Below are 25,638 nucleotides of genomic sequence, written 5' to 3' on the forward strand. Positions count from 1 at the left end.
CCAAAGTAGGTATATGGTCAGTATCCTCCGCCGTGAAGGCAGATGCAAAGAACTCAGTTAGGTTCTCTGCAGTCTCCTTATTCTTCTTAATAATCCCTTTCACATGCTCATCATCTAAGGGTCCAACCTCCTCCCTGGCAGGTTTTCTTTTTCTGATGTATTTAAAGAAGTTTTTGCTATCCCCCTCCTCAACTCTCTTTTTGCATCCCTTATTGTCTCATTGCATTTCTTTTGCCAGAGTTTGTTCATTTCTGTTCTCTTCATTTGAGCAGGACTTCCATTTTTTGAATGAAGTCTTCTTTCCTTTTATAGCTTCCTGTCTCTGCTTGTTAGCCATGCTAAAAGCTGTGCCACCTGAACTTGGTGGTACCTGTCCTCCTCCTTGGTATACATTTCAACTGAGCTATTATTGTGGTTTTGAATAGGTTCCATGCTTTCTGGAGTTTCCATCAGTTTTACTCCTGGTTTTACTCTGTCCTTTTCTAGTTTAGCTGAAAAGTTTACACCCTTGCACCTAAGGGGATTTTTTTTTTGCCGAACCAGATATCTGCTACCTAGTTCCTGTTAGCAGTCTCCCAGGTGTCATTTTAAAAGCTGCTCTTCAGCCTTTTTTAATTTAAGCACCAGCAGTCTGGTTCCATCTTGGTTCAAGTGGAGCCCATCTCTTTTGTACAGGCTTTGCTTGCGCCAAATATATCCCAGTGCCTAACAAATCTATACCTCTCCTCCTGGCACCACTGTCTCATCCACGCATTGAGACCCCTCAGTTCTACCTGTCTCTCTGGCCATGCATGTGGAACAAATAGCACTTTAGAGAATGCTACTTAAGAGCCTACATTTGGCTTCCAGGACCTCCTGACTTCATTTCCCAATATCGTTGACTTGCACCATGACAGCTGACTCCTCCCCAGCACTGCCTAACAACCTCTCTAGACACTATGTGACATCCGCAGCAGGCTGGCAAGTCACCGTGCTGTCTGCATGCAGGTCACAAACCCATCTCTCTATGCCCCAAACAATTAAATTGCCCACTACTAGGAGGTTCCCATCCCCCAGAGTAGTATCCTCTGTATGAAAGGATATGGGTGCATTGTGCAAGGAAGGGGTCCCTTCAAAGGAAGCATTTCCTCTTTCCCTCAGACTGCTGTCTTCCTCCTTCCCTGAGACTTTCATTCTCCATGACAGCAGAGCAGCTATCAGCCTGGGAGTGTGATGCCTCTATCGCATCCCTGAGGGACTCATCCGCATACTTCTCTGCCTCCCTGAGCTTCTCTAGGTCAGATACCTTGGCTTTGAGGGAACAAACATGTTCCCTGAGAGCCAGGAGCTATTTGTACTGAGCGTACAACCATGACTTCTGTTCCCCAGAGAGATAGTCATACATGCAACACTCCCCAATACACTGGGAAGCACCCCCTTCCCTGCTGGCATTCTGCCTTCATAATTGGTTTTTATTGGCTATGTAGAATGTATAGAGCTTGTTTACTTGAAAGCTAGGTCTTAGCTGCAGTTTTCAAATAATTAAAGTTTTTTAGGTCTGTGCTCCAAGAAAATTACAAAGGCTCTCCTCGTGCTGGGTATCTCCTTTGTGATAAAAGGGGACCACTTGTGTGCCTCCCTGCACACTTTCCCATTAAAATCCATGCAAGACTCCTTTGATATCTGTTAGCAAACTCCTGGTAGCAGAGCTCCCCATGTTTGAACTTTGTGTTCTCAAGACCTGCTTCCAAACTTAGCCACTTCAGGAATGTGGCCCCTCCCCCAGCTGTTAAACACCTGCATCTAATCCCTAAAACTAGTAATGGAAATCCCATTCATTTCTTTGCCTCTGATTGCTCATATTTTACAAAGCTGGATGTATGTGTGTGATTCTGTCTTTATAATGTAAATTTAATAAAAGGCTAAGTTGCAGGTTGGGGAAAAGTTTTCAGAATGTTGTGATTCTGTCTCTGCATTTACCAGTTAACACTCTTCTAAAATGTGGATTTATTTCACCAGGAGCTTCTGTCTAAATGGGTCCAGTTATGCCTCCCAGTAAGAAGCCAGAGGGCTCGGGAATTAGTGTTTCCAGTGGACTGAGCCAGTGTTACCGGGATAGTGACTTATCAAAGACACTTCATGACGATGAGGACTTGGACTTTTCCTTACCTGCTCTCCGATTGGAAAAAGGGCCCATGGAAGATGAAGAACTAACCAACTTGAACTGGTTGCATGAGAGCAAAAACTTGCTGAAAAGTTTTGGGGACTCAGTCTTAAGAAGTGTTAGCCCAGTGCAGGAACTCGATGATGACACCCCTCCCTCTCCCGCTCATGCTGATATGCCCTATGATGCCAAGCAGAACCCCAACTGCAAACCACCGTACTCCTTTAGCTGCCTCATATTTATGGCCATTGAGGACTCTCCAACCAAACGCTTGCCTGTAAAGGATATATACAACTGGATTTTGGAACACTTCCCTTATTTTGCAAATGCTCCCACTGGATGGAAAAACTCTGTGAGGCATAATCTGTCATTGAATAAATGTTTTAAGAAGGTGGACAAAGACAGAAGTCAGGTGAGGCTGGAACAATACTACTTGCCCTGTGTGTATAACCCATTTGATCTTTTTTTAAATCTTGGCATGTTTCTCTAGTGTACAAATGGGACAAGCTGTCTTGTGTCTACTCTTTCTACTTTCTCCCAATGCATTCAGAAATCTGGTATTGCTCCTGGATAGTTCATTTTTGATAGAATTAATATCTTTCCCTGGCCTGTTGTAAGAAAACAATGTTTGTGTAAATATATGGTTTTTAAAAAATCCAAGTTGTGTCTCGAACAATATTAAACAACAGTATGTGGTATTGTTCTGTACTAGTGGCTTCTAGCTATCCTGGATGCATGGAATTCTTCTGACTTGGGGCTTGATGAATCCCAGGAGTCAGGGACCCATGGCACCTAGAAATTTAATTGTGATGCCCAGACTAGGATATTCAGAGAGTTATTTAATAAAATCTTATTTGTCACAGGCAGCCCTGTTTCTGTTCTGTTACTTGTTAGTGGGATAAAGAGAAGCTCATTTCCCCTTCCCCATCTGCCGTGTCTGTCACTAAGTGTGGTTGTTTTGTCAAGTGTCCATTGTCTTGGCTCCTGAGTTTTTGGGCTGGCTCCTAGATCCAAAGAAATCTTGTCAAGGCCTGAGTGTATTGTACACCGTTCTTCACTTAGATGACAGTTCTGTGCACATAGTGGTGGAGCTAAACAAAAAAAAGATTCCTAATGTCTAGAATCTAATTTAGAGGTGGCGCAGTGGGGAATGACTAGATTAGCAAGCCAGAGGTTGCCGGTTCGAATCCCTGCTGGTATGTTTCCCAGACTATGTTTCCCAGTGTATGGGAAACACCTGGATCGGGCAGCAGTGATATAGGAAGATGCTGAAAGGCATCATCTCATACTGCGCTGGAGATGGAGATACCCCTCCTGTAGTCTACCAATGACAACCACAGGGCTCTGTGGGTGCCAGGAGTCGACACCGACTCGATGGCACACTTTAACTTTAGATAACTATGAATCTGTATTGTTTTTGTGTTAACTATTTAATTGATTATATATGAACTGCTGTTTTTATATGAGGCTTCCACTGATCTCCTGTTCAAGAGAATGGTTAAGTAGTATGCTCACTTAGCGCCAGCATTCTCAGTTACTCCCAGTCCATTTACTGGATTGCTGTGACTTTCCCCCATCCTTGTGTTGTGATACCTCTAAAAATGCAGTATTTTTTGATTTGCTTTGTATTCTTCTTGTCAGTGTTGAAAGGTGCTAGGATCAGGTAAATCTCATAGAGAAGCAAGTATTTTAGGCACATGGCTGCGTCATCTCAACAACAACAACAACAACAACAAATACATATATACCCTGCTGTGACTTGCAAATGAAGTTTCCTATCTGGCACTGCTCAGGATCAAGATTTCCCTTCTGTTTTTAGCAGCTGAACCGTATCATAGGCTTTTAGACCTTTCCTTGGGCTATGGTTAGGATCTGCAATCCTGCTGTGGCTCCTTCTGAGCCTGATAAAATTACACAGTAGCAAGAATACTGTGGGCGGGATATAGATTGTTAGTGATGACTAAGCACCATTGCAACAAATGAGACAAAGTAGTCATGACTGACTTAGACTGGATCCTGTATTTGTTGGTTACTTTTTTGGCAGTATAATCTAAGGCGGGGGTAGGCAACGTGTGGTTCTCCCAAAGTTGCCGAACTACAACTTGTATCATCCCCAGCCACAATTTATTACTGCTGGGGCTGATGGGTGTTCAGCAGCAGTTGGAGATCTGCATGTTGCCTATCCCTGATCTAGGGTGTGTGTGCATGTGGTAGGGGAGTTGTTGTTTTGTTAGAAATATGCCCGTTTCAAGAAAGGATGCCTCTCTGAACAACTGCAATATACTTGATATATGTGCAGCTGATGCTTCCAGCAAATCTGGTGACTTTCAGACATTTCTCTTTACTGTGTAAGTGCAGTAGATGTGGCAGGGAAAATGGTAGGACCATACCTCAATGTAAAATGATCAAGAACATTTACAAAAGAATTAACATCCGTCTTGAAAACAAATAGTTGTCTCTCTATTTTGACTGAGTGTGCTCTTTCACTTCCTATTTCTCTGTGGTACTTGGAAATAGCTTGTGAAGCATTTGGTCCTTCCTTTCACTGCTGCTCCCTCCACCCCAAGTTGGTACCAGATTATCTCTTGCCTGTAGATCTCTGCAGACCTGAACTGATGGTATTCCCTGGCTTGCGGGATATGTAAGAGTTCCAGGGAAGAAGGCACTGTGCAGGCACAACATAACGACAGCAGAAGTTCTTGATTTTTCATTACAGGAGACTTTATTCCAATATAAGCTAGATATTGATGTAATTTCAATTAGTATTGAATGTTATGCATAAAACACTTTAAACTCACTGGAAGATGTAAAAGAACCAAAACTAATATAACATAAACACTGAGTTTGTCTCTAAAACTGGTGGTATGTCATGTATCTTCAACTTAACGGACTGAGTGATTAACGAGAGTATTGAACATTCATGAAGTATTTTCACTATGGAAGGAAGTAAATTTTAACTCTGCAGTAATTTTATACTATAGGACTCTTTGGTTTATCTTCACCATTACCCCCCCACCCGCCCCCATATCCCATTGGCACCAGGCAAGCAGACATTGGACATTTTGCTCCTTTGAACATACGTTGTCTCCAGTTTGTAGTCATCTGAGAGTGGTTAGTGGGAGAAGGCAGGACACTACCTACCTTCTCCCATGCGCTGCTCACCTCTCCGGGATTGCTTGTGCCACATGACCAACATGCAAGCAATGCTGGAGCAGCAAGGGGGAGAGGGCAAAGCAGGCTGTGTCCTCCCACATCTCACAATGCACTGTTCCAGTAGCATGGTGCATTGGGGGAGTTCCCTGCTGCCAGGTGTTCCTTCTGCCCAGCTCTATGGAAGCCCTTCTGCCTCACTTTTAGCCCAGGGAGAAAACCTGGCCTACCTGGTGGAGGAGCTCCAGGATCAGTCCCAATTTAGGTGGTTCTCATGACCAGCCCTACTGGGCTAGTGCTGCCCTAACCAGGTAGGGCTGGCCACAAGAATGAACTCGGAATGTATTATTAGCTCAGGGGTGGCCAGCCTGAGGCTCTCCAGCTATTGATGGACTACTACCACCATCAAGTAAATGAGGATGGTGGGAGTTGTAGACAAATTCCCAGATGGAGAGCCTCAGGCTGGCCACCACTGAGCTAGCTTCTAAAAACAGTCACATCATATTAGAGTGATTCCACTTGTATCCACAATAGTAAGGTGGGTTTTTGTATTTATAGCCTGCTTTCCAGTAGGCTTATGAGATCACCTGGAATTCTGGGTGAGTGTGTGTGTGTGTGCCCCTCTATCAACTTTTCAATGCCTTGTACCAATATGAACTAAATCGGGTACAGTTGTAGGGACACCTCAGTGGTGGAGTTTGTTATGATGTCATCCACCCCATCCAACATGGCAGGCACATGAACTTTTGAGGTGCAAGAGGGCTAACTTGTGGACTGCCAAACCAATTTGAACCAAATTTGCTACAGGTTTAGGGACACATAGGGATGGCTCCAGAGAGTAGTTTGTAATGATGTCTTCTATCCTGGTGAACATTTTGAGGTGCAAGTGGGAACTGATTTGGACCAAATGAGGTACAGTTGTAGGGACACCTCAGACACATAGTTTGTGATGATCTCATTCACTGTAGTTCAAGATGGCAGACACACAAACATTTGCTAATTTGTGAACTGCCTAACTGCTTTGGATCAAATTTAGTCCAGTTGTAGGTGTAGTGAAAAGAAAGCAAGCAGATTAGTTCTTACTACAGCTTGTTTTGCATGTATGCAGTCAAAGGTGGTGTAAGGTTTTGTTTGTGAACTAAATTCTAGTCATTTGTAAATCGTAGAGCAGGCTTCCCCAGCCTGTGGCCCTCCAGATGTTGCCGGATTACAATTCCCATCACCCCCAGCTATAACTTATTGTGGCTGGGATGATGGGGGTTGTAGTTCAGCAACATCTGGAGGGCCGCAGGTTGGGGAAGCCTGTTGTAGAGCAGACATCTGAAACCCGGAAGGATGAAAACTACGCTTGGCTCCTACGTTTTGGGCTGGCTTCTAGATCCAACCCCCCCGCCCCCCCCGCCAAGGCTTGCTTTCAATAGCAAGCGCAGTTGTTTATGTTGGGTAGTACTCGTTTGCGTTGTTAATGCCCCTTTCTCGATACTGAGGTGTAGGTTGCAGAGAAACAGCAGATGCCACATACTATGGCCAATATGTGGAAAATGTATCTATATTTCAATCTGCCCAGTTTCCAGTGGTGGGCTTTCTTATGTTACGTTTTCCCCTGCCTTTTGTACACCTTTTGACTTTTTTTAAACTTGAGACATATTTCAGCTAGAATCTTTCCACTATTGTAAGAGATTTGCTTTTGGCAATGTAAAAATCCCTTAAATGGAAATTGGGCATTTTATTCTAGGTGTCTAGCACTGACGTTGCTCTGTGTGTGTGGGTGTGCACAAAACGTGCTCTAGGCCTGTGACTATCTCCATTCAAGACCTGAAACCAATATTTCCTAAGATTAAAAACCAGTTCCAAAATATCTTGATGTTTTTTCCACGGGCTTTTTTAAGGCCTACTCTCTTCTCTCAAAATGTCCAGAAAAGAAATTTTAGCCAGGGCTACGTTAATGCATAACATTTAAAACCTTTCCATTGTCTCAGATGTACTTTTTTGGCTTCTCTATTCTTTCAGCAGTACAGAAGTTATCTTCTCTCTCAGTTGAAATTTGGCTGAAGTGTGTGTGTGTGTGTGTGTGTGTGTGTGAGTGATTGCAGTTCATCAGGCCCTTATGGTGTACCCAGAGATGTTTCTTCTTCCACATCGGAAGCAGAGCACCAGGGTGGATTTAAATCAAAAATCCGATTTAAATCAAAAAAATTGGATTTTTTTGATTTAAATTGAATTTTTTTTATTTAAATCGGATTTTTTTGATTTTTATCCACCCTACTAGTGATTTAAATCGTGATTTAAATCATGATTTAAATCAGTTTGATTTAAATCAAATCCACCCTGCAGAGCACACAACACATTTTAAATGGAATGCAACTCTGGTAAGAGGGGTTTGCTTTTGGGGTTGTGGAACATCAGGTTGCTACAATGGGCTAGAGATGAACATTGGGAAGGCATTAAAAGAAGCAGATGTGAATTTTGGCGTACTAGTCAGCAGTGGTCCCTCTAATTTTTTTCATCTCTGTGCGGAATATGTTCTGTTCTGGGTGGCAGTATCAAGGCACTGTGTGTGCACGTGCATTCAGAACGGGGCCTTCCTAATTCAACCTGAGCAGAATCCAGGGTGGATTTGATTTAAATCAAACTGATTTAAATCACGATTTAAATCACGATTTAAATCACTAGCAGGGTGGATAAAAATCAATGATTTTTTTTAAAAAGCAAAAAAATCCGATTTAAATAAAAAAATCCGATTTTTTGATTTTTTTTTTAAAAAATCATTGATTTTTATCCACCCTGCTAGTGATTTAAATCGTGATTTAAATCAGTTTGATTTAAATCACATCCACCCTGGCAGAATCTAAAATTAACTGAGCGGACATCAGAAAACTTATGAGCGTGCACACGCCTTAGAGGGAACAGTGCCAGTCAAAACTTTGAATGTCATGAATAATCTGTAAATCTGATTCTAAACTAATTTCCTCTCCCCCCCCCCCCAACCTCCATACTTGGTATATTTGAACGAGGCATGGTCACATTGCCTTCTTTAATTGTACTGAGGACTTTTAGATGAGTGAAAAAACTGAGTGGGTCTTAGGACCCTGGTGAAGCAGCCAAGAGATGGTACTATGGCAGAGGGAATGAGAAATGGAGGTGTTGGAGAACAGAGTAGCCAAAGGTGAGTTGAGCCACTGGTTTCTTTTGTGATGAATGGTGGTTCCAAGCACCCTATTGAGGTGATGGTTGCTTGTTTTTGAGGACAAGATATCCTTTATTCTCTAGCGTGACCCCTCTCCTCTCCCATGAAACAGCCATGAGTGAGTATGGGGTACAGATCCATAGCTGGTGCTCTTTTACCATAAATGGTATTGTCACACTGAAGCACTGTTCCCTCTAACAGGGATTTCCAGATGTTGTTCACTACAACTTGCAGCATCCCCAGATGCAATGGCCTTTGGCTGGGGATTATGGGAGTTGCAGTCAGCAACATCTGGGAATCCCTGTTAGAGGGAACACTGCACCCAAGATATTCTCTGCTTTAGGTTGCTGTTCCACAACCTTGAACACCTGCAAGTTGCTTAGCTTCAATATGTAATTTTTAATACTTGCTACATAAATATCTAGTTTTAATTTTAATCTGGTTTAAATGTTTTTAGTTTTGTTGTGTGTGTGTGTGTTTAATGTAAACCATCCTGATCCACTTTAGGAAGGGCTGTATATAAATAAAATAAATAAATTTAAAAATGAAAGGGAATGAGCAGCAAAGGAGCTAAGGAACTGACATATTCGGAAATATTTTGAGGGATTCTAGTGGATGCAGTAGGATTTTAAAATTCTGTTGGTTTTAAGAATTGTGGGCATTTGTTAATTGATGTTGAATCATTATTTATTTATTAGAGACATTTAATATACCGTCCACTCCGAAGACTCCGGGCAGTGCACAACAAGATGCAAACAAGCAACATTAAAAATTACATTCTAAATTAAAAACTAAAATAACTACCAAAGAACAGAAAAATAAACTACAGGGCAAAAGCCCCCCCAATGGCTATTCTTTGCAATGTTTAGCATATATCAAAGGAAGCTTTACTCCTGAACTTCAGTTCTCTTCCCCACCCCTCGCTTTTGCCAGAGAGTCTCATGCAAAACCTTTTATGGGCATCTAAACATTGTGTGTAAATTCTGAATTCTACCTACCATGGATCATAGGAGCTTTAATTATATAACCAATCTTATAGCTATACAAAAAAAACCAGTCCATCAAGCAGGTGGTGTTTCCCAACGATTTCTTGGCCTCATTGGATCTTTCTGAATGTACCTCCCATGTACCCACATGCCTGGAGCACAGAAGGTTCCTCCACTTCTGTTACCACAACCAACATTTTTAATACAGGGCTCTCCCATTCGGCCTAGCATTGGTGCTGCGGGTTTCCACAAAGATCATGACTGCACACATGGCCCATCTCTGTCTGCAGGGAGTCTGTATCCGTCCACACTTAGATGACCTCCTGATCAGGGTCTCATCCCTCCAGGTTGCCTGGAGACATGTCCTCCTCACGCTGCAATGCCTGAACGACTACGGTTCCATCGTAAATCGGGACAAGAGCCATCTTGCTCCCTCACAGTCATTACAGCACCTGGGCGCATTCTTTCATATCGTTCCTGCCTTGGTATCCCTTCCGCCAGAGAGGAAAATGAAAATTGCAGACACAATTTCCCCCCTCCTCCAGGTGGACTCTTCGGATCTGATGTTGTTGGCCCAGGTGCTGGGATTGATGGTGGCTGCCATGGACTGTGTTCCCTGGGCCAGTGGCATTCTCGGTCCCTGCAGTGGCTCCTTCGCCCCTTCCAGGATGACATCATGGCAGTAGTACACTGACCGATACCCCTATCTCTCCAGATCAAGTGATTCTTCCTCTGGTGGCTCTCTCTGGCCCTGGATTGTCCTTCATGGAACCCCAGCAAGTTCTGATTATGATGGACGCCAGTCTATCGGGTTGGGGGGCTGTCTGTGAAAATTGCCTGATACAAGGGGTATGGAGCCTCTCAGAGAGAAAGTGGAACATTAACCGCCTAGAGCTCAGAGCGATCAGGCTCTCTCTCCTTCATTTCCAGGGGTTGGTTCAGGGCAGGCATGTCCTGATTCGGACAGACAACACCATTGCCAAAGCCCATATCAACCACCAGGGGGGTACCCGCTTCGAGGGGGTGATGAAGGAGTCCGATCTCCTGTTTGCTTGGGCCAAACAACACATCCTCTCTGTCACCGCAGAACATCTCAGCAGAGAGGACAACACGCAGGCAGATTGGCTGAGCCGCCAAGCAGTCGACCCTTCCAAATGGAGGCTATACCCACAGGTTTTCCGACAGATCACCAAGAGTCTGGGTGAGCCCATTCTGGACCTATTTGCAACTCGGGCCATGCTCAAGTCCTGAGGTTCCAGTCGCCCCAAGCAGAGGCCACAGACACACTCTTGATTCCCTGGCCACTGGGATTGCTGTACGCGTTCCCTCAGATTCTGATCATTTCCCGAGTTGTTCGGAAGATATACCTGGACTGGGAAGAAGTCATCCTCATTGCCCGACATTGGCCTCGGAGGGCGTGGTTTGTTGATCTGGTCAACCTGTTGGTATCGCCTCCGTGGCGTCTCCCTCTCTGTACAGACCTCCTACTTCAAGGACCCATAGCACATCTGGACCCAGCCTGGCTACAGCTTTGCACGTGGAGGTTGGATGTAGCAAGCTGAGCAGTAAGGGTTACTCACAGCAAGTTCTTGAGACCATCTTAGCTTCCCATCATCTCTCTATGCAAAGAATCTATTAGGCTTCTTGGGCTGCCTTCTCCCACTGGGCTCACATAAAGGACATCCCACCCTGATGGCAGGGGTCCAGAAGTTCTTCGCTTCTTGCAGGCCGGTCTGGACCTTCATCTGAAACTGGCAACGTTGAGGAGGCAGGTCTTCATATTAGCCTCGGTCCTGGACATCTTGGACCTGGGCACCCAGTCCTTCCACCCTCATATCACTCATTTCTTACCAGGAGCATCCAGTCTAGCTCCCCCTCTGGTTCTGTGTTTCCTGACTTGGAATCTCAATCGAGTGCTCAACATGCTCACAGGGCCGCCCTTCAAGCCTTTGCACTCGGTCGTTCTGAAGATTTTGTTTTACAAAACTCTTTTCTTGGTAGCCCTAACATCAGCACGGAGGGTATCAGAGTTGGGGGGCCTTGTCGGTCCACAGAGATTTCTGCATTTTTCAGCCCAAGGAGGTTATTCTCTGTCTGGACCCGACCTTCTTATCTGAAGTCCATTCCATGTTTCACCGCTCCCAGGACATCGTTTTGCCCACCTTCTTTCAGAACCCTGTGGCACATCTGCGAGAACTCCTGTGGCACAAGTTGGATGTCTGAGGAGCGTTGCATTTCTATGTTAGACACACCAGGGAGAGCTGGAGGTTGGATGCTCTTTTCATCTCTTTTTCCTCTCATAATCTGGGGCAGAAGGCGTGTAAATCTTCCTTGGCGGCCTGGATTAGGGCTTGTATTCATTTAGCCTATGAATCTCAGGGCCTCACCCCTCCGGGGATTTTGGCACACTATGCATAGCGCAGCTACCTCTGCCGCTTTCGCTACTCAGATTCCTCTGGCAGATATTTGTAGAGCAGCCACTTGGAGTTCCCCTACTCCCTTCATCTGCCACTATAAAGTTTCTTCCTTCTCTGCAGGTTAGGGGACCTTCGGGCGCAGAGCGCTGCAGCAGGTTGTCTGACATCCCCTCCACCATCTTGGAGGGTTACTGCTTGGGCATGTCCTATACTGATGAGCTCCCGCCAGGAGAAAAAGGGACATTGGTTCTTACCCACGAAGGGTCCTTTTCCCCTGTAGCTGGAGCTCATCAGGCCCTCCCTGGATGTCTCCTTCTCTCTCTCTCTCTCTTCTCTTCAGGTACCGCTGTACAATGTGTATATTGTTGGGAGGTCAGGCCATTTTTGGGTGGAGGCAGATTCCAGGGTTGCTAGTTGCCCTTCCCCCTTTTTTATCACTGACCTCTCCTTCCATTTTGCTAATGTGTCCTTTTTTCTTCAAGTTATCCTTCTTACAGTAGAGCCTCTCTTGTGCCGACCTTGCCTTTCATGTTAGTCCCGGAACTGGGGTTGGTGCCCACTGATGAGGGGAAGTGCAATTAATTGATTTCCAGCCTGTCTTGAGCATGCTCAGTGGATCATCCCATACTGATGAGCTCCAGCTACAGGGGAAAAGAACCCTTCATGGGTAAGAACCAATGTCCCTTTTAAACAAAAGTTCTCAAAGCAGTTTACATATATTTCTATAAAAACTGCTTTGAGAACTTTTGGTTCTCAGGATGGTTCCATGTCCCCAAAGGACTCCCACTCTAAAAAGAAACACAGGGTAGACACCAGCAACAAGTCCTAGAAAGATTGAATAGACAGTTGTTCTCCCCTGCTAGAGAATCACCACTTTAAAAGGTGCCTCTCTGCCCAGTTAGCAGGGGTGAAATAACGTTTGAGATGTCGATGTACACACGTGGACAAATTTGTTGGTACCCTTACAGCTCACTGAAAAAGTGTTTTATGCCTCCTGAAAAGTGATTAAATGAAAAGCAGTCTGCATGCCTTTGATATGTCATCGAGTAAAGCAAAGGAAGTGTGAAAAGAGATAAAATATTGCTTATTCTACAAAGATATTCTAAAGTGGCCTGGACACATTTGTTGGTACCTCTACAAAAGATCACAAATAATTGGATTAGAGTGATTTTTCAAATTAGATGTTTTCTTTAATTAGTATCACACATCTCTCCAATCATGCAATCAGTCATTAGCCTATTTAAATGGAGAAAAGTAGTAGTAGTAGTAGTCACTCTACTGTTTGGTATCATTGTGTGTCCCACAATGAACATGGACCAGAGCAAGCAAAGGAGAGAGGAAAGAAAATTATAGACAAACATGTTAAAGGCAAAGGCTATAAGACCATCTCCAAGCAGTGTGATGTTCCTGTGAGAACAGCTGCAAATATTAAGAAGTTCAAGGTCCATGGGACTGTAGCCAACCTCCCTGGATGCGGCCGCAAGAGAAAAATTGACCCCAGAATGGGCAGAAGGATAGTGAGAATGGTAGACAAAAAGCCAAGGATAACTTCCAAAGAAATACAAACTGTGTACTCTAAGGTCAAGGTCCATCAGTTTCTGATCGCTCCATCCGTCGCTTTTTGAGTGACAGTGGGTTGAACGGAAGAAGACCCAGGAGGACTCCACTGTTGAAAGAAAAACATTTTTAAAAGCCAGACTGGAATTTGCTAAAATGCATATTGACAAGCCACAATGCTTCTGGGAGAATGGATAGATGAGACAAAACTGGAGCTTTTTGGCAAGTCACATCAGCTATATGTCCACAGACAAAAAAATGAAGCTTTCAAAGAAAAGAACACCATACCTACTGTGAAACATGGAGGAGGCTTGGTTATGTTTTTGGGCTACTTTGCTGCGTCTGTCACGGGGTGCCTTGATCCTGTACAGGGAACAATGAAATCTCAAGACTGTCAAGACATTCTGGAGCGAAACATACTGCCCAGTGTCAGAAAGCTCTGTCTCAGTCACAGGTCATGGATTCTCCAACAGGATAATTACCCAAAACAGAGCTAAAAGCTCCCAAGAACAGCTAAGAACAAAACATTGGACTATTCTGAAGTGGCCATCTATGAGCCTTGATTTGAATCCTATCAAACATCTATGGAAAGAACTGAAACATGCAGTCTGGAGAAGGCACCCTTCAAACCTGACACAGCTGAAGCAATTTGCTCAGGAAGAGTGGGCCAAACTACCTGTTGACAGGTGCAGAAGTCTCACTGAGAGCTACAGGAATTGCTTGTTTGCAGTGATTGCCTCTAAAGGTTGTGCAACAAAATATTAGGTTAAGGGTCCCATCGTTTTTGTCCATGCCATTTTCATTTGTGTTATTATTTGAAATTTTCTGTTGCATCAAAACTCTAAAACAAAGTGATTTTTGTTAAATGTGGAATAAACAATTATGAGTGCCAATTACTTTTGTCAGTTTCAAGTTATTTTGGAGACAATTGTGGGTTCTTCTTTTTTGTGTGGAGGGGTACCAACACATTTGTCCACATGTGTACATGTGAGAGTATTACGAACACTTATGAGACTGATCAGTAATGCAGACAATCCCAATGACATTCCACTTGTTGCTAAAGCATCTATTTATTTGCAGGCTGGATGTCCTTTTCTGCTGCACAGCAAATGTGATGTTCGTATGAACAACGGCATAGATGCTGTTTTGTTGCAGAAGTAATGGCCATGGTTAAAATGTGGTGGGGGTATTTGATGTGCAAGCTGGCAAAACTCTAGGCTCATACAGCAAGGACTTCCTGTTATTCTCAGACACTTTTAGTGTATCGGTTTGCCTAGTCCTGCTTGTTTAACAGCTTATAACCACATGAGTAAAAGCATGGAAATGCAGAAAACCTGAAGCAGAAAGAAGTGGTTTAATGATGTAGGAAGTTCTCCTCTTCCTACCCCATTTTGTAATGAGGGTAACTCTTGACTATTCCTGCAATATGGTGTTTGAATTTATGCTCCCTCTGTTTATTTTAAGTATAACCCCACTGGCATAATGCATTGCCACAGATTACCATTTAATTTTACTGTCTGCTGACTGAGATTTACAGCTAGACAATCTGTTCTAATATATCCAGGAACAGAGGAGAAATGCTGTTAGGCTGTGACAGCTGACAGCTGAAATGGTAAACTCTGGGACAAAACCTTGGTAGGTGTGTGGTGGGGGAAGGGGCACCTGTGTCGTTTGTGATGCAGCCTCGGCTCTCCTAGTTCAATGGGGAGAGAAGGAGAGGGTCTGAAATGCTTACAAGTACAGAACTAAAGGGTAGTAGGAAAGAAGACAATAGTTGGGAATATTGGAGGGCGGCTTTTTGTTTGTGCTCAGTCACCAAACTCCAGATCCTGCTGGGCTGGTGGGAAAGACAAAGTGTTGTAAGCTGAACTTGTTACAAATGCAAGCTTTGTGTGGGAGCTCACTGCAATTCACAGTAGGAGCATTTGTTCCCCTATTATTTGAGTGGATGAGCTGGTTCTATAATTGAGGCTTGCATACCCAAGGGAAGTCTTCTTCCCTGTTTGACCCCAGCTGTTCACCAGAAACATGGGGCTTTTATTGCACTTCCACCCAATAAGGGTGGTTTAGACGGGCAATGCAGAGCAGGGTCTTTTCACTGGTGGCTTGTGCTCTGGAACTAGCTATCCACCAAAAAACCAAGTTGAAGGTTAGCAAAGACATTATAGCAATAGCACTTACATTTATATACCGCTCTATAGCCGGAGCTCTCTAAGCGGTTTACAATGATTTTAGCATATTCCCCCCAACATTCTGGGTACTCATTTTACCGACCTCGGAAGGATGGAAGGCTGAGTCAACCTTGAGCCCCTGGTCAGGATAGAACTTGTAACCTTCTGGTTACAGGGCAGCAGTTTTACCACTGCGCCACTAGGGGCTCTTATGGCCTCACAAGTCTGCTCACATTATGGCCTCACAAGTCTGCTGAAAAGTGCTTGTGTCAGTGGGGTATCATCAAAGTTGCTGTTCGTGTATAAGTGTGTCCGTATCTGTATCTGCAGGCTAGCAGACAAGGCTTCCGGTATATAACACTGATATGTAAATGTTGCAGGTGTGTGAGTTGGTGCAAAAGTCTCTTTAAAACATTACACTTGCGTTGAGGGTTAAGTGCTGTGACTTCCCCCCCCCAGTGGCTTACTAATTTTTGTCAACTTTTGATTTGATTTTAGGAATGACTGCATTGTTACTATTTAGCCATTCCTAAGCTGCAATGATGAGGCTTTTGGAAGCGGTAATGCTGGCTACAATCCCTCAAGCAGTTTAAGTAAACTGAACTGCTTTAATTTAAAACACATAGTGCACCCTGATCATAAATTATTTAGGCAAGTCCTTTGGAAAATCAACAGATTTTATGTTCATGTGGTATGTATTTTTTGACTTCTGTGGCATACGCCTTTTTTTTTTTTTACTGTGTCTCATTGTTTTAAAGGCGCTTCCAAGGAAGTTAAACTGTGATCCTCAGAATTGCATTTTATATTGTTATAAACCACCCAGAGATGGAAGTTTGGGGCAGCAAACAAATCAATCAATAAATGCTGTCTCTTAACTGGTGCATTGCTTGGGCTATTAGCAAACATTGTGCATTCAGTACAATGGAGACTTAATATGACTTCCTAAATATGTGCTTTTCCACAGAGGTTGTCTCTCCCCTCCATCCACCCCATACCAGCTTCATTCTTTACGTGCGCAGATTTGTATGCATTTTCTTTTTGTAAAGCATGTAATAAATCTGCACACAGGGTGCTTCCAAGGGACATCTGAAGGCATGATCTCTGTGGTGGTGGTGGAGGCAGTCTTTTGAAACTGTAATTTCTAGTTCTATACCAATAGGATGCATGTAAATCCCAGACAAACAAGTATCTGTCTGTCTGTACAAATGAGAGAGAGAGAGAGAGAGTGTGTGTGTGCGTATATATATATATATATATATATATATATATATATATATATATATATATATGATTTTAAGACAGACTGAAAGTAATTTCTCTCCCCCCACTCCCTTAAACATAGGTTCATCTTAAGAAGACTTGTGCTGTTGCAGCACTCCTTGTCTGCTAGTATGTATAACAAGCACCGAATCTTAATGGTAGCATCTTAAGCATGACATGGGAATGCTTTCCTATAGTTCTCCCCTTTATTGCTGGACCCACACATCCAATTGCTCAGATTTCATCCTGTTTTCTTGTGCACAGATTTGAATGCCCTACATGTCCCACTTAGTACAATCCCTTTAGCCCATGACTCTTCTGGTTTCTCTACCATCTGGTCCTTGGCGAAGAAATTTTCTTGTATATGTGTCGTCCTAGCAACAAGTTCGCAGTTGATATGGAAAGTAAGCAGTTGCCCTAGCAACGGAGTTACTGATGTGGCAGATCTTCTCCTTGCAGGGAAAGGGCTAGTCTGGTTCAAATGCATTATGTAGGTCTGCTGTAATTATGGCTGCGCCCACTAGAGCTGCTGGAGTTAAAGAGACTGTGAACATCTTTGTTGTAGCCCTTCATTTTCAAGGAAGAGTACTGCAGGCTGAGGTATTTGCCCTTTCAGGCCTTTGGCTAGCAGCAGAGTCTCGGCTGCAGACCACAGGGGTGTGTGTGTGTGTGTGTGTTTGTTGAGAGACTGGAACAAAGTTCATCACGAGGACGTTTGTTCCCATTCCTTACCTGACTGCTGAGGCAGGGACTGCCTGCCTAAATGTGTAGTGCTATTTATCATCTTTCTTTTGACTTCTTGTTCTGGATTCTTGGAGCCTTGCTGCTGAAGATAAGTTTCGCATCACATTTCCCCCGTCCTTCCTGCTTCTGCACGGTATCCTTTGCTTTAAACTGCTATGAAGTGCCTGCTTAAAGGCAGGACATTTTAAAGTGGTGGGATCAAAAGCTTACTTAGGATTTACTATTTGATTATGAGTCACGACAGGGGGTTTCAACCTTAAAAAGAAAAAAGAAAAAAGTGTACCCCTTCCAGAGGTGCTCTTACCCCTGGACTTCAGGCCTAAAGTCCAGGGCCTCCACAACCCCTGGGGGCCCCCAAATCCTCTTTAGTCTGTCCTGTGTTGTGTGGTTTGTGCCCTCAAGAACCTACGTGTTAAAAAATGATGCTTGACTTGCAGTGGGGAGCCTCCAAAGGCCTTTAGGTCCAGGCTCCAAAATCACCTAAATGCACCTCTGACCCATTCCGACTGAAACCTTCAACTTGGATACCTCACAGAAATTTTGCGTGTGTATACACACATATCTGCGCACACATCTGCACGCGCACACTTACACTTAGATTTTACAGTTATGAGACAGAATATTACAGTAATGGCTTACATCCAGATCAACTTATTCACAAGTACTCTCAATGAAATTAATAGGACAATTGTCCCACTAATTTTAGTGTCACTACTTATGAGTAACTTAATCTTGATGTAAGCCAGTCACAGTACTAGCCAAGTCTGCTGATCAGGAGGCAACAAAGCTGCATCCTAATCATTAGCCAGGGCAGCGGGAGTTTTACAAGCCTTAATCCAAGACTTCATGTACCCATGGTTGGGAAACACTGACTTAAGAGAAACTTGCATTGTAAGCTTTATCCTCACTTGCAAAAACCTGTGGAGTCATTCTTGACCAGAATCTAATTATACACACACACACACACACACACACACACACACACACACACACACACACACACAACACCCAACTCCTCTCTAAGATGTTGTTTACACTAGCAGCATTGTCCTTTACTACTATAATATGTTTATCTTGCCTTAACTGTGAACCGCCCTGAGCCATTTTGGAAGGGCGGTAAATAACTAACTAACTAACTAAATAAATAAATAAAAGTAACGTCAAGGAATGTGACGTGGCATACACAATTCCCCCTTCAACCTATTTCTTGTCCCGACAACCCTGTGGAGGTAGGCTATGCTGGAAGAAAGCGACTGACCCAAGGTCTCCCAATGAGCTCCATAGCTGAGTGTAGATATGAGCCTGGATCGCCCCATTCCTAGCCCAATACTTGAATCACTATGCCACGCTAATTGTGATCGCAGAATGACAGTTCAGTTTAATTAATAGTCTTTAGAATAGAATCTCAGTTCACATTTAATTATTGTATTTTATATATCAGAATAGAAGTATTGGAACATAAAAGTTTCAAAACAAGCTGCAAATAGTGATTTCCCCCTTTTACTCACAACACATTCCACATCCCTTCATTTCTCTCCTTGCATGCACACCCATCCTGTTGACTTCCACAAGGAATGCTGATTTGGGACAATTGGTGCCTAAGCCTACACTTCGGAGGGTGAGTATGTAACCCTCACAATTGTTGACTTTGGAAGACTGAAAGTATGGGCATGCATGCAAAATTTAAAAAAGTATTTTTAAGGGCTGGATGAATGTGATTTATGGCTCTGCTGTTGGTTCATAACTTGTATATATCTTCCTATAGTTCTCTGTCCTTCTCTATTTGCACAGTCATTCACTATCTTGTTATAGTGATGTGCACGAACCGGTTCAGAGGCCCTTTAACGGACCTTTGAACTGGTTCAAAGGTGGGGGGGGTAGCTTTAAAGACTGGGGAGGGTGCTCTTGCCCCCCCCTTGCATTTCCCTTGCTGGCTCTGTGTCTAAAAACGGTCCAATGGGATGGCAGCATACTTCCTTGCTTCCCCGGTGTATGCTGGACCAGAAGTGCTTGGCACGCACGTGGAGTTTTGTGCATATCACTATCTCCTAATGGTCTCTTCTTCCCCACACTCCTACTTCCTCAATCTTTGTTCTCAAAATCAAATGGGATGGAGGCTATAGTGTGCCTACCAATTTCTATAAGTAATTATTCTGCACGTTGGGGAAGGATGTGTGGGAAAGGTCAAGCAGGTAGATGTTGTTTCTAATTAAAATTAGACACATGGTAAATTGTGGGTCCTCTCCTTTTTTTATTTGCAGAGGAGTCGCTTCATATGTTACCTGGTGGAAGTGATCTGCTTCTTGACATTCTTCTTTTCTGACTTCTGCTGTATTGCGAAACAGGATGTACAGGTGCCATGCCATGTGGGATCTGTGAGTTTCGGCAGGTCACATAGGAGTCAGACAATTGGTCCATCTAGCTCAGAGTTGTCTACTCTGACTGGCAGTGACTCGCCAAGGTTTCAGGCAGGAGTCTTTCTCAGCCCTACGTAGAAAAGCCAGGGACTGAAACTGGGATCTTCTGCATGAAAGTAGATGCTCTACTGCAGAGCTATGGCCCTGTCTCCACCTCTATCTATCTATCTATCTATCTATCTATCTATCTATCTAATTTGTACACCGCCCCAAACTTTTGTCTCTGGGCGGTTAACAATAGTATAAAACATGTTAAAATATATTAAAAAACTTAAAAACAATTTAACAATTTAAAAATCACCTACTAATTAAAACCTTAAAATTTTAAAGAACTGAAAAAGCTTGGGTGAAGAGGTGGGTTTTTCAAAAAGCTTGGGTGAAGAGGTGGGTTTTCAAATGCTTTTTTAAAATATTCAGAAATGGGGAGGATTGTATCTCAGTAGGGAGCGCATTCCACAGTCTCGAGGCAGCAACCGAGAAAGCCTGTCCCTGTGTGGCCAGCAGCCGAGCTGGCGGCAACTGGAGACATCTCTCCGGAAGACCTCAGTGGGCAGTGGGGCTCATAATGAAGAAGACGTTCTCTTAGATACCCGGGGCCTAAGGCATTTAGGGCTTTATAAGTTATAACCAGCACTTTGTATTTTGCCTGGAAACCTACTGGCAGCCACCTTGGAGTCATCCACAAACCTCAATTCACACATAAACAGTCAGGAAGAGGAGGGCCTGTGGTTCTTCTTTCCTTATCTGCATCATATGTATTGAATCAGAAGCTTCATTCAGGCATGATGTTGTACAGATGTATAGGAGTCTGCAGCCACCGAATGGTGCAGTGGAGAAATGACTTGACTAGCAAGCCAGAGGTTGCTAGTTCGAATCCCCACTGGTATGTTTCCCAGACTGGTAATGGTAAACCCCTCCGGTATTCTACCAAAGAAAACCACATGGCTCTGTGGTCACCAGGAGTTGACACTGACTCGACAACACAATAACAGGTGACTAGACAGAGGTATGTCTGTGTGAATGACCATACATGTGTTCATTTTAGAAGTAAACCTGAGTGCAGAGTACACATAAGTGTACTACTGTACGTGTGTTGGACATTGTGTGTAAACAGGGCTAGAGTGTCCTAACTACTGTATCCCTAATACTTTTGGGGAGAGAGAGTTGCGTCACCCTACCTTGTCAAGTGAATTGCTCACCCACATCAAACGCTTTTGTCCTTGTTAGGGTAGGATTCTTCCTAAATTGGATCCTTGGCTCTGAACAATCAAGAGCTAAGAATATCTTCTGTAACCCTTGTTGTGTTCTATAATGTAGGTCTCCAGCAGTGCTGGTGGGAGAAGCTATATTTAAAAGCCTTCCAATGTCGTTTTGTTCACAGTTACCTTGGTGGCATAGTATTGCACGATGCAGAGGACTCCATAGGTACTTGCTTCTGATTTAAATAACGTGAGCATGCTGTTTGTCTGTTAGTTTAGTGAATAATGGCAGCCAATACAAACAGTTTGACTGTATCTACATAACAAGTCAGGATGATGATTGTTTATCAGGGTCTTCTGGTGTCTGCTGCTTATTCATTTGCTAGATGTGAATACTGATCCTTATATGTTTTCACACAGATAAGTCCCAACCAAGTTCAGTTAGGCTTACTCCCGAGCAAGCATGCATAGGACCAAAAATTAAATTGTCATCCTCAGATGTTTCATAGGTTTGCTGAACAAATTGTGTCTGTGTGTAAATGACAAGAAGTTGCAAGTTGGATAGCTTGTTCATACATGACTGTTTGTTCTGTCACTACAACATGGAAGACAATTGCAAAACTTTAATTTGGATAATCAAGTGGGTGAGTATTTCTCTGAGCTCATGTTTGCAAGAACAAGCTGCAGTGGTATAACTTTAAAAAAAAAATTTTTTTTTAATGATGAATGTTCATCCCTCAGTGAAATATCTTGCCTTGATTCTGAAAGGGCGATGTCTCACCATGTTGCATCTGTGTGGAGTGACCTAAATAATCATTTTTAAAATAGTGCATTTTAAGTGTCCAAAAACTTTTGCATGAATTATTCCAGTATTCATTATAACAGCTCTATTGAGGTGGGCTGGTATTACCTCTGATCACACATATGGTTGGGCTGATGAGTGCAGCTTGCCTAAGGTCTGCTAAGTGAGTTTGTGACTGAGATGACATTTGAACTAAGTGATGAGTTATACTATTAGCTGCTACTGGTTCTTTTATGCATACAGTATTAGGTTGCCACACATGGCTGTACTAACACTTAGCAGTTTCTTTATCCATGGCCATCAAAGCTTTCTTTATTGCAGCTTGTGATCACAAACTACATGGTTTCGGCAGATTCTTATGGTGAGGTGGCACATGAAACAGCTTGTGTGTGAAAGCATCTGCTCTAGCCAGACCCTTCCAGGCAATCTTCCCATGACATCTCTATACCAAGGAGTTGTTCTAAGGCAGGACTGTACAGCTTCAACCCTCCAGCTGTTGTTATACTACAACTCCCATTGTCCCAGCCACATTGGCCATTATTATTATTATTTTATTACATTTATATCCCGCTCTTCCTCCAAGGAGCCCAGAGCGGTATACTACATACTTGAGTTTCTCCTCACAACAACCCTGTGAAGTAGGTAGGCTGAGAGAGAAGTGACTGGCCCAGAGTCACCCAGCAAGTATCATGGCTGAATGGGGATGTGAACTCGGGTCTCCCCGGTCCTAGTCCAGCACTCTAACCACTACACAGGAATGATCAGAGTTGTAGTCCAATGACAGTTGGAGAGCTGACGTTTTATGACCCTGTTCTAAGGGGTGGTCCATGCCGCAAAATTTCTGCAGGTACTTGTGAATTAATGGAATTCCCTCCTAGGATTTCTGTGGTGTGGGGTAAAAAAACCCCCATCCTTACCCAGTTTAGTCTGACTTGCAAATTTATTCCTCTCCAAATTGATCTTGTAGTGAGAACAGAAGATAGTTATTGCTTGAAAAAGGTAGTCTGTTGGCCCTGAAGATTTAAAAAGTGAAGTTCTCTTGTCTATCAGCATATTTGTAATCTTTTTGGAAAGGATTTCAGAGGGAAGAGAGGAAGGCATGTATCTGTTTTGCAGGTGTTTACTTTATTGTAAAACTGTCAATAGGCCCATAGAAAGTGCCACATAGATTAGATAACGGGGGAGCAGATTAATTAACTAGATTGTAGATAAATTAGTGCTTGCCAGGAGAGAGAACAGGGGACTCTAGGGCACAGCTATGCTAGTGATGATTTCCATAGTGACTGTACCACCACTTGGCAATTTGAACTTGAAGTGTTCAGTTTTGTTCAGGACATAAGCCCTGTTCAGACATTGTTGTATTAGTGTCTGCGCATGTGAATGTACATTCATTTTAGAAGCAAGTTCCCCAAACGTGATAAGGATAGTGGTGTGCATAGAACCGGTGCCTGCTGGTTCGAAGGTGCGGGGGATAGGTTTAAGGACTGGGGAGGGTGCTCTTACCCCCTTCCCCCTGCGTTTCCCCCACCGGAGCTGTGTTTAAAAACAGTCCTGCAGGGTGGCAGCGTACCTCCTTTGCTGCCCCAGTGTCCGTCAGACTAGAAGTGCTCGGTGTGCAAGTGGCACACATGCATGTGCACGTTGAGACTTGCACATGCGTACTGAACACTTCTAGGGTGGCAAGGAAGTACACTGCTGCCCCACGGGAATGTTTTTAGACAGTGCTGGTGGGGGAAACATGGCAGGGGGGAGAAGACTCTCCCCGGTCCTTAAATCTATCCCCCGCCTTCGAACCGCCAGACCTTTGAACCAGTTCGTGCACATCTCTAGACTGGGATATAAATAGGAAGTATTGAACACAATGTGTTAATAACATGTGCACTTTTGATAGGTTGTACTTGTGCTGACATGCACTGAATACTGTGCAACTTGGCATGGGAAAAAGCATATTCCTGAATGCTCCACTTTATACACTTTTAAAAAACGAAATCCCACTTTAAGATGTGGAGTGTTTTTTGTTTACACTTACATACTCTCTCACGCATGTGTGCGCGCACACACACAAACACTGTAAGAGAGGAAGAGTTTATAGTTCTGTAGCCCTTAGTTCTCTTTTGTACCTTAAATGACCTTTTTTTACAGATTAAGGCTACCATCCTTTGCACGCTTTCTAGGGAATATGTCTCGCTGAACTCAAACTTTCTTCTAAACCTGCTTTGACTTCTGAAGGATTCTAATGATTTTCATTTAAAATGAATTCATGAGCATTCCCCTGAAAAAAATAAATAGCCAACTATACATTAAGAACAACTTTCAAAATGAAGTTTAAGCTTGCATAATTAAAATAAACCAAAAAACCAGGAACAGCAGTGGTGTTCTTCTGACTAATATTGGCCTTTCACTTCAGTAGGTATTTTTACACATTTATACTCATTCTTGCTGGTTTCACATGCTTTCTTAGGCTTTAGTGTGCTAAAAATAAATTTAACTGAACAGTGTGAAGTTTGACTCCTTTATATTGCCTAATTCTGAAATTTGATCTCTTTTTTTGGATCTTAATACAAACTTTCTTTCCTTTCGATCTTAACTGTGGCTTAATTCTTTTTGCTGTAACTTTGTCTCTAAGGATGAAAAGTATGCACCTTCTTAAGTGTATCCTGTAAAATGTATATTACTCTTTAAGCAGAACTTTAACTGTTGTGTGGCATTTCATCTCAAAATGTACTTTGTTGCATAATCCCTAACATTAGAGCAAAATATGTCCTCCCTATTTTTTTTAAAAAACTAACTTCCCCATATGTTTATTGGTAATTCACCTTTTGTTAGAAACAAAGTAATAAACCAAAATAGTCTGTTTTCAATAGCTATGATGGTTTGTTTACTCTTTATTTGTTGGGTTTCTTTAAGGACTTTGGCTGGCATCATGGCTAAACTACTTGACAAAACTCTGGGGCTATTCTGACGATTGGTAAAAATTGGGCTAGGAGAGCCTAGCCTGATTTTTGCCAGTCGTAAGAACCAACGGGCTCGGCTGCGAGCCTGGTGGTTCTCGAGCGGTTAACCCGCTCAAGTACCCCTCCCCTTAGCCTGGGTTTGCGGAGCGAATTCAAACCCAGGCTACTCATGAGGAGACCCCCGGAGGATAGGCAAAAAGCCACCTCCCAGCTCCGGGGGTCTCGCCAGCATGTCCTGCGTGCTTGCGCAGGGCATGCTAGAGCTTGCGGGGGCCAATTGGCCCCCGCTCCCCCTAGCCCCTGCCGGCTCTGTCATGGAGCTGGCAATCGTGTGGGGGGCCAATCCGGCTGCCCAGGGCTCCCTCCCCGATCGTGTGCGAAACCAGGTCTCGCTGATCGTGAGACTCGGCTCTCTTTTTCTAAAATTAAGTAGTCCTCTTTTATTTCATTTCATTTCATTTCTATACTGCCTAGTATAGAAATCTCTAGGCAGTGCACAGATTAAAACATAATATAAAACAAAACATTTAAAATTCATAAAAACATAAAAATCACAATAGATAAAACACACACATTATTCTCTTGAGTAGTACTATTAAGTAACTTAGTCTGGATGCTAGCCTTTTTAAAGTGAAGAAATGTTGGCAGCTA

General features: G+C 43.3%; 1 protein-coding gene across 23 annotated transcripts in view; it reads left to right on the top strand.

The window, feature by feature from the left end:
- The window catches only part of FOXN3 (forkhead box N3), a 397,500-nt gene that overhangs the window by 197,040 nt on the left and 174,822 nt on the right, over positions 1-25,638 (top strand). For all 23 annotated transcript variants that reach the window (XM_053258886.1, XM_053258818.1, XM_053258878.1 and 20 more), the window contains one exon: positions 1,999-2,555. In XM_053258886.1, coding sequence (XP_053114861.1) covers positions 2,013-2,555 — 543 coding nt within the window. In that variant the 5' untranslated portion in view covers positions 1,999-2,012. The remainder of the gene's footprint in view (positions 1-1,998; positions 2,556-25,638) is intronic.

This window comes from Hemicordylus capensis, chromosome 1 (genome assembly GCF_027244095.1).
Source record: "Hemicordylus capensis ecotype Gifberg chromosome 1, rHemCap1.1.pri, whole genome shotgun sequence".
Taxonomy (NCBI): domain Eukaryota; kingdom Metazoa; phylum Chordata; class Lepidosauria; order Squamata; family Cordylidae; genus Hemicordylus; species Hemicordylus capensis.